This window comes from Propithecus coquereli, unplaced genomic scaffold (genome assembly GCF_000956105.1).
Source record: "Propithecus coquereli isolate 6110/MARCELLA unplaced genomic scaffold, Pcoq_1.0 Scaffold35, whole genome shotgun sequence".
Classification (NCBI taxonomy): domain Eukaryota; kingdom Metazoa; phylum Chordata; class Mammalia; order Primates; family Indriidae; genus Propithecus; species Propithecus coquereli.
The window spans coordinates 10,120,786-10,130,816 of record NW_012149174.1 but is presented as its reverse complement, the minus strand read 5'-3'; the positions used below and the strand labels follow the sequence as shown (position 1 = coordinate 10,130,816).

The 10,031-nt window shown below is 33.5% G+C and overlaps 1 protein-coding gene across 2 annotated transcripts in view; it reads right to left on the bottom strand.

Moving 5' to 3' along the window:
• Positions 1-3,237: 3,237 nt before the first annotated feature.
• Positions 3,238-10,031, bottom strand: part of NUP35 (nucleoporin 35kDa) — a 35,635-nt gene continuing 28,841 nt past the window's right edge. For both annotated transcript variants that reach the window (XM_012651159.1, XM_012651161.1), the window contains 5 exons: positions 8,686-8,827; positions 6,960-7,029; positions 5,757-5,885; positions 4,520-4,684; positions 3,238-3,640 (listed from right to left, as the gene is read on the bottom strand). In XM_012651159.1, coding sequence (XP_012506613.1) covers positions 3,563-3,640; positions 4,520-4,684; positions 5,757-5,885; positions 6,960-7,029; positions 8,686-8,827 — 584 coding nt within the window. In that variant the 3' untranslated portion in view covers positions 3,238-3,562. The remainder of the gene's footprint in view (positions 3,641-4,519; positions 4,685-5,756; positions 5,886-6,959; positions 7,030-8,685; positions 8,828-10,031) is intronic.

Sequence of the window (10,031 nt, the reverse complement as noted above, 5' to 3'; positions counted from 1 at the left end):
GGTATTATCACATCCACCAAGCCATAAGACTAGACCAGCATGGTAGTAACACACGATACATTCATTAGAGAGCCCAGGCAGTCCCCAAGGCTTCAAATTTCATGAAAAGGTGGCCCATGTCCCTTACATCCAAGACACCAGCACCTCTCCCTCAGCTTACAACAATGGCTTCATTGGGTGGTTCACTACCATCAGCTGACAGAGAAACACCCAGGCTTGGTTTCCAGATTAATCACCTTGATACTTGACTGTAAGCCAAAGAATTGACTGTTGCCACTCTAGACGCAGAGTAGACCTTAAAGATAGTGGTAAGGGAAAATCTACACAGTGGGCTGAGCTTCAAGCAGTCAATCTGGTCAGCACTTTGGTCTAGTGATGTGATGTCAAATTAAATGCTCACCATAGACTTTAGGTCAACATCTCCTAGTTATTTAGGTTGTTTGAGGTGCATTCTCTAGGATCATTTCTCAGGAAGTGCTTAAGGGAAACATGTTCCCTGAATTCTGGCACACTCATGTCTGAGGAGTGATTTTTACACTTAAAAATCAGTTTTGCTAGATATAAAATCTCTTCTTCACATTTTCTTTCCACAAATATCTTTTAAAGGGTTTTTTATCCTCCTGATACAGTGTTGTTAAGCCTTGCTCTTATAAATCACTTGCTATTTTTGTCTAGATAGCCAATCCCAAAGTTTGTGTCTTGCTACCTTGCCATTGGTTGTTCCAGGACTGTATTTTCAGGTAGGCAGGGTGCTCTTCCAATATGTAGCTCCAACTCTTTAATCCAGCAAAGTATTCCATGTCGTATTGTTCTGTGAATGCATCTTTTCCTTTCTCTCTCTAAAATCTGTCGTATCTCCACTCATCTTGTCTCTTTTCTGATTTCTAACGCCCATTTCCCTTGGGGCATTAATTGTTGTTCATCTGCTTTTGCTTATTCTAGTTCAGTCTTCATTTCTGATTTTTTATTAATTTCTAATATTTTCTAAGTTTTTCAACTTGAATTTTGTTATTCTTTCACATCTTATATCATTTTATAAACATCTTATAATTCAGTTTTAAGTAATAGGTCATGGATAGTATCATTTTAATGAGCATGCCTTTCTGGTGTGTTTCAATGTCTATAGGGATGTTATTTTTGTTTCTTATCCTTTTTTGTAACAACTTTACATGACTATAATTTTATGTTACTTATTTTTGTGGGAACTTATAAAAGAAACTTATTGTTTCTGAACTTATAAAAGAAAACTTGGTTCAGGGTAACTTTTCTAACTTCACAGATATCCCTCTTGTTTTTGTATAGTATTCAAAAGTAAGTCCGCTTGCTTCCTAAGAGTTTCCTGAATTTTTTAAAATAACAAAGATGAGTAAGATATGATGTTGGGGGGAAAAAACAAACCCGAATTATAGTAAGCAAGTATTTTTAGCCAGAAAGCAAACTTCATACTCCATGGAGGCCTATGGAAATAAAATGTCCCCTCCAATAAACCAAATAAAAAAAAAGGGCCCACTTGCAAAAATGAGTATAACTCAAATACAAATGCATGTTTTTTTTAATGGAATTTAGTAGCCAGTTCTACCTTGAATAATTAAGTTCTGCATATAATAGAATATATTATATAATCATACTTTAAGCTGGAGGAGAAAGACTTCAATGTGAAAGTTTTCAGATGAAACATACCCTATAAATATAATGATAAATGAATTTTTACCCATGCCAGTACATTCCTTAGTATCATTTCTTCTCAGAGAACTAAGCAAGTCTTCAATGGTAGTTTGCTATGATTTAAAATGCACATCAAAATCTTCCATAAAATGTTATTCATAAAAATGTATTAATATTAAAGTTAAGGACAAATGCAGATTACCTAGATGCATGTATTAAGGTCATGTTTTTTCAATTCAGGTCATTTCAATTAAAATCTTCCTTTTCAGGCTGGGCAAAGTGGCTCATGCCTGTAATTCCAGCAGTTCAGGAGGCCGAGGTGGGAGGATTGCTTGAGGCCAGGAGTTAAGACCAGCCTGCGCAACACAGCAAGACCTCACCTCTACAAAAAAATTAAACTAGCCCGCCATGGTGGTTCCCACCTGTAGTCCTAGCTAATTGAAAGGCTCAGGCAGGAGGCTCACTTGAGGCAGGAGTCTGAAGTTACAGTGTGCTTTGACTGCACTAATGCACTCAAACCTGGGTGAGAGACTCTGTCTCCCAAGAAAATTAAAAAAAAATCAAGTGAAAAGATTATGAGGAACTTTCCAATGAAGGTGTCAGGCTTCTGCCCATGTGTCCAATGAGCAATCTGAGCATAATTTTTAAAATGAGGCAAACGTAATTAAATGCCTCTTGATTTAATATAAACTGTACTGTATCAAGTATTCTTGCCAAAAAAAAAAAAAAAATGAAATGAGAATCTAATCTTCTCTTGATCTAACTTCTAGAATATGGAATAAATGAACAAGTCGAATAAGAAAGCAACTGACTAAATTCAAACTGTGGGAAACTCTACAGGCAATGCACATAGTTCCTTCAACAAGTCATGGTGTGTTGGACTGTAGGAAGAAGAGAGGAAGCTAAATTAGATTTTAAGACATTTAACAGACAAAATTTATTGTGTAGACCTAGTTTAGATCATGATTTGAACAAGCCAACCATAAATATTATAATTTGGCGACAAGGAATTTCTTAAATGGACTGAATTTTAGATATTAAGATACTATTATTAATTCTGTCAGGTGGAATACTAACATTGTAATTACATATGGAAATGTTCTTTCATGATATATCTGCAAGTATTTAGATTAAAATGACATTACATCTGGGATGTGCTTTACATAAAAGGGGAAGAAAAGAAACAAGTATGGCAAAATTTAATGGTAATTAAAGCTGGATTACAGGCATATGAAGACTCATGACATATTTGCTCTATTTCAGTGAATACTTTAAACTTTTTATAATATAAAAATCACCCTTTCAAAAAATGTTCAATACATACAATTGACAAAGTTTATTATTAAGAAACTTTAGTAGAAGGTTTTTAAAAAGAATGTTTTTGTTTTAGACTACTGAAAGATAACAATCCACGACAGGACATATACAAATAAGGATAATTAAAATATTAAATACTGTCTAAATTAAAAGACCATAATTCAAATTGCTAATTATAATCTTTATGTCTTGGTAGAAGCAGCTATAGTTCCTCTTCATGAAATTCACCCCACCTTCTCATGAAGACTACAAAGCCTCACCACAAATTCAATTATTTAATTTACAGTAATCAACGCTGAGTTTTTTGTGCTTAAGCATGCACTAAAACAGAAAGCACAAAATCCTGTTTACAGGGATTTTTAGTTTTCTTTAAAATGTATCTCAAGCATCTTTTAAAGTGCGAGCTACAAGTAGGCTGTATCCTTAAAGAAAAAGGCTTCTTTTTAAAAGAAGTGTGAGATAGCTTTCCAATACTGCCACGAGTGGTTATATAACTAACCAAAGGACACCAGCAGTACTCTGCTAACTCTGTTTTAGTGTAGCAACCTTCTTGGTAGTTGAGTTCTTAGCTGTTACTATACTACCAGCCGAACATGTACTCCATTGCTTTGGATACAAGACTTTCATCTTTTTTTGGCGTTTGTCTGTCAGAAATAACCTATTAAAAAAACACACAAAAAATTGTTAGGTCATTGTTTCTTTAATGTCACAGTCAATTCTACAATTAATAGCTAATTTAAAAGAGAAACATTAAAATGTATTTACAACACTAAATTATATAGTTTAAAAGTTAAAATATGGCCTCAGAATATTCTTACGCTTGTAAGAATGGCAAAATTTTATTCCTTTGGCAAAGCAAATAATATCTGTTTCTTAAATTAGAAAACTGAACAAATAACATAAAAGCTGCAAGAAAATGGAGAATTTAAAAGATCAGTATCATAAACTAAAGTGGCTGTTTCAGGACCTGTATCTGCAGCTGGTTAAGTTCAGAACACCTGGCTGATTAGCAAGAGACAATAACATACCAAGTGAGAGTCACAATACTTCTAGCATTTTTCAAAGAATATAACGAACTTCTTTAAACTTTTTTGAAATGAGAAATTTTTCCGCTCTGAATAGAAGCCGGTCAATGTCTTCTTTTGATAACCAAAGCTACTCCAACGTAAGGTTCTTCACTTGTGATACCATCAGATTTAGTCATCAGTTTTATAAGGTTTTAATGTTCCTTCATGCCAAAGATGTACACAGGAGATACTTTGTAAGTATGCAAATATAACTTAGAAAATACTAAAATAACAAACTCTCAAAATGTTTTAAGGAATGGCAAGTTATCTTAAAACTTCAAGATAACTTTCCGAATGACCAAGATGCAAACTTCAAAATATGGAATTTTAAACGTTTAAAGATTTCATCAAAGTAATCACCTCAGCATGAAATATTAATGACACTGGATTGGATTAAATCAATCCAATGAAAAAGCTAAACATGTACTCAGCCTTCAAAGTACATTTTTTTAATCCAATCCTTAAAATACCTGATAGTCACTAGTAGAAGCTTTGTATGCTGTAGCAAGAGGTCTCATGGTAGAAATCCTAGGAGTACTTCCAGGTTGTGTTGGTGTACCTAAGGTTTTGATTGGTGGTGTAAAGGCTAGAGATGGAGATGATAAAGCACATCTGTCACTGTTTTCCATAACACTCTGGAGAAACAAAGAAACAACTCCTCTGTTTATAAACGTAATACATATTATCCAATATTACACCCTACTTACAATAAAAATTGTATCAAAAGGGGCATAATCTAATTAACCTTTCAAATTACTTTAGGCTTGAGAAAATATATGCTCCTTTGCTAGCATTTGAGATCTAACACTCAACCAGAAATCTCACTTCGATGACCTAAAACAACCTCAATACAATTACAGACCACAAGAATAAGAATCTCCTAACAAACACTATGAAAAAAATCAGCAAGGACAAAAAAGGGGATTCTTGAGGAAACCTGGATTAGAGGGGAAAATCAAAGTCCAAAGCTATTTGAGACTCAGTAACCCCAAATATTCCTATAGCTTCTGCAAACATCTGTTACAGCACAGAATAATAATTATACAACTGCACTCTTATAATAGATTATAAGACCAGGAGCCACATCTGCTTTGTTCATTAATGTATGTATACCAGCCAACACCAGGCAGTTCCTGGTATGTAGTACACGTATGTAAGTACACACATAGTCACCTAAAGAATGTTCACAATGATTTTACAAGTCACAAAGTTTAAACTGTATTATTTAATAAGTATATAAACATGGAATAATTTTTTAATATTTTCAAATAGAAATGACTAACGAAAAGCTTCAGCCATTCAAAAGTTAACTGTCAGTTACCATCCACGTGAAATAATTCATTCTGAAATAGCACCATTCCTTTCAAGTACTTAAAGAATCTGATACTGCTTTGCAGAAGAAAGAGAATGGGCTTGTGGTCAAAAGAGACCTAAAATCTAGGCCTCACCTTTAACAACTCTGGACAAGTTACCTAAGCCTTCCTAGCCTCTTTCCTTTATCTGAAAAATGAGCGGGGGGTTGGGATGGATTATCTCTAAAGTCTTATGATTAAATACCTTTGGGCTTACGATGAAGAGTACAGTAAATAATATTTTACAAACTAAGAAAGAGAGGCCAAGGGAAGCCAAGTGACACAACCACCAATTTCAATACCTAGTCTACTGCTCTTCATATAGATTCTTTTCCTTACATCACCAATAACTTACTTTATCAATACAGGGTTTTACACCAATCATGATGGATTCTCCAAAAATCCTCCCATCTTTGCTTAAGGCTTTCCGGGCCTGCAGTTTAGATTGATAACGAATATGCATCCAATTTCCTGTGTTAGACATCTGCAAAGAATGAAGTTGTTTCTTAAAAACTAAAATATATAAAATCTACACCTAATGAATTCTATTAGAAAATAGAAACAGGGCTGGGCGTGGTGGCTCATGCCTATAATCCTAGCACTTTGGGAGGCCGAGGCAGGAGGATGGCTTGAGGCCAGGAGTTTGAAACCAACCTGGGCAACATAAGGGAGCCCTTCTCTACAAAAAAATTTTTAAAAAATTAGCCAGGCATGGTGGTATGTGCATGTAGTCCCAGCTACTCAGGAGGCTGAGAAAAGAGTACCACTTGAGCCCAGGAGTCTGAAGTGAGCTATGATGAGGCCACTGCACTCTAGCTTGGGCAACAGAGCAAGACCTTGTCTCAGGGAGGAAAAAAAGAAAGAAACATGTAAAGATAAATTTACTTCCATTTCTTGATGCCCTGTAAAAAGCTGTATACTAGGGTTCAACAAAAATTCTATGGAAACAGTTTCAATAATCTATATCTACTTCTCAATTCTCTAAAATAAAGAATATGTGGCAAATATTCTCTGAAAGTAAAGAAATTCTCAAAAGAATTATTATAAAAAGGTCTTACTAATGCTTGTTATAAAATTTTTTAAGACTGTATTCAATCTGATTTTGTGTAGGACTTAAGTCAATCTCTAGTAATAGAAAAAAGATTTTTTATTTATAAGTTGTGCAAGACAATTTTTTAAAGCTTTAAGCTGAAAAGCTCTAAAAATTCTATAAAGTGAGAAATTTTTCCCCTTCTTTTATTTCCCAATAAAACAAGCTCAACTTGGAAATCAGTACTATAGTATTTAGCATAATCTTTAAGAGACTATAAACTATTTAAGAAAGGGGGAATGGATCCTGAAACTCTCACTCTTTTCCTTATCTCCTCTTTATCTTTTTAAATCAAACACTATGCAACTTCTAACCTTCAAGATTCCAAAGGACATATTCTAGCAAAACATAAAGAAAAAAACTATAAAGTTTAGGAAAAATAGACAAAATTCAGAAGCAAACTTTCTTTCAATTTATATTTTATCTTTCCTTAACCAAAATCCTGAGTTGAAAAAAATTAAGCCTTACCACATGTTTTAAGATATTCCCATATTGTGCAAACTGTAATAATATATAGGAAGCAGATGCTTGAGGAAACCTGAAAAAGAGTTGTCCAAATGAAACAGTCAACTTCCGCTATCAATACAAATGCAAATTACCATACTTACAAATGTTTCAAGATAAATTCCCTCCAACTGTCTAGAACATTAATAGATTCTTGAACATCCTGTTTTCCCCTATGTCGGCTAACCTTGTCAATGTAAAGTCCCTCAAAAGCAAATACCTTAATGTTAGTTTTGACTCAGCCATTCTTCTCCATCCTCAGATTATACCTCTGAAATCTCTAAAAATTCCACTCTGTCATTATCACATCTCACAGAAAAGATCTATTAAGTTGCAGATCTGTATATATTTTATAGTGTGTTTATATGCAATATTTAGGTATACTATGGTTATTGAAAGAGAAAGAATTATAAATTACAGGACATATCATTATGCATCAAGCATTACCTAAAAATTTTGAAATTTAGCCCTGAAACAAAAATAAAACTTAGCACTAACAGCAATGGTACAGAATCATTTTAAAGGATGGTTAACAAAATTTTATTACCCATATCTCTGTATGGGAAAATTCTAAGTGACTTTTACTTTCTTCTTTATAAAATTCTGTATGGTTTGAATTACTTACAATGAGACATTATTACTTTGATAGTCCTACCAATAAAGGTATTTTCAATCTGAAAATAATAATCACTATCAGTAGTGTAGAAACATCTATCTGGAGGTTCTTTAACCACTAACTTCAGTTATCTGTAGGTTGGATTAGAACCCTAAAGAAAAATATCTGAGTCACAAAAATAAATAAGAAAGTAAACACATTAAAATATGAGTAAAATATGTATTGCATTCAGAACTGGAATTTTATTTTACTTATATAAATCTGGATATGAGATTTCTAATCCCAAAGAAAACAAAGGAAATGGGGTACCTACAGAGTAGAGATAAAGAAAACAAACGTGCAAAGGAGAAATAATGGCTATAAGTGAGGAAGGTATTAAGCAAAAAAAAAAAAAAAAAAAAAACCATAATTCTAGGACTCTTGGGCCACTTTACTCCAATACTCTATATAAAAGAATCATCCAAACAGATAAATGATATTTCATGATGACATTAAATCAGCAAGACAAAGGCTATAAAAAAGAAACATTTATAATGCATTTTTTAGAAGTATTTCCAATGAATGATCAAAATAAAATATTTAATCCCTTAAAGAAAAATGCTTCAGATCTTGCAATTAATTTCATAATGAGGGTTAGGCTACCAAAAGTAACAAAAGAAATAGCTGGGAAAGTTACGCCTTAAAATATGAAAAAAAAAAAAAAAAAAAAAAGGACTAGCAGTACTTCAAGTAGTTTATCTAATTACTGAGACTCTTAAAAGTGACACTGCTACCATCGAGCCTGAAAAACAGACTTAAAAGTGGACATACATGTTCAAAAACATGCAGACGTTTTTATGAGAGACTATAAAAATCTAAACATAAAAGGAAAAAAAAAAAAAAAAAGAATAAAGAAGCCAGCCAAATTGCTATGGATATACAGCTGGGTATGGGTCCTGAATTCTGGAGAACAAGGGAATGCAATGGCCCTGATTTTTATCTAAACAGAATCAGTTTTTCTGTATGTTTGATAGTATTCATTATAAAATTGGGATGGGGGTATTTTTTAGGAAGGTAAATGATCCAAAACCTTACCCAAACACAGTCACCCAAGTGTCATCAAGGTGATCTTCTGAAGTCAGGGAATCTCCTTGAGTATAAAAAGGATCCAGCTGGGCAGGAGATAATGTCGTCTTTCGTGGCTGACCAATATTTGCTGGACTAAACATACTTTGCCCTGTAGTAGTACATTCAGTTAGTTACCAATATAAACACCTTAGTTTATTTTAAATCAAAGATCTTAGTTTTAAATGACGAAGTATATTAAAAGTTGGCAATTACATAGTAGAAAACACACAAGTGATCAAATGGCAATTTCATACTATCATACAATGAGAGGAAGTAATCGATAATTGGGCATCATTTATGATTTTGCAAATGCTTTATTATAAATTTGCTAAATGCTTTATTAATTTCTGGTTAAACCTACACCAGAAGGATCTCCCAATCAACCTTGAAGACTTTTGTTGGATTCTTATTCCAAATCTACCATTTTCATCACAGCACCTCTGCCTTAAAAATATTCAAAAACTTATTACCCACCAAACAAAATCCAAATGCCTTGGCCCCCACAATATGGTTCCAACCTTATTTTTCCAGTATGTCCCTAAACAGTATCCACCCTACCCCATAATATGTGAATGCAGTTCTCTTTTATTCAGGTCATTTCTATCTAAAACGTCTTATCCTGTTGTTTCTTATCCTTCACTAACACCTACCAATTAATGAGTTCTTCTATGTATCCAACATGCCATGATACACACTTTACGTGTTCATTTTACCTCAGAGGCACCGTCCAATTAAGATTATACATTTCAGAGAAGCAGAGACTATTTTCATCTCTGTAGTAGCAATAATGATACACTCATTCAAGAAATATTTCTTCAGCATTTAAATATGCACCAAGCATCATTCTAGGTATTAAGGATACAGTAGTAAACAAGTTAGACCAAAAAAACAAAAAAAAAACCAAAAAAACACCTATGCGTAATGGAGCCTAAATTCTGAGGAAGACAGACAAATAAACAAATATTTATGTTAGTATGTTAGAAAACAGAAAATCCTGTAGAGAAAAAAAATAATGCAGAGAAGGGAGATAATAACTATTTGTGAGGAAGGGTTAAATAAAAAAAGATTTTACTGAGGTGCTATTAAAGCAAAAACATGAAGGAGAACAAAACATGTCAATATCTGAAGAAGTAACTATTAGATGAAGAAAATAACAAGAGTAAAGGCCCTGAGAAAAAACATGACTGGTGTTAGATGAATAGCAAGAAGCCACTGTTTGCACGGTAAGGGAGAGGGATATGAGGTTAAAGCAAGGAGATGAAAACATAGAGGTAACAGGCTGGGCACGGTGGCTCACGCCTGTAATCCTAGCT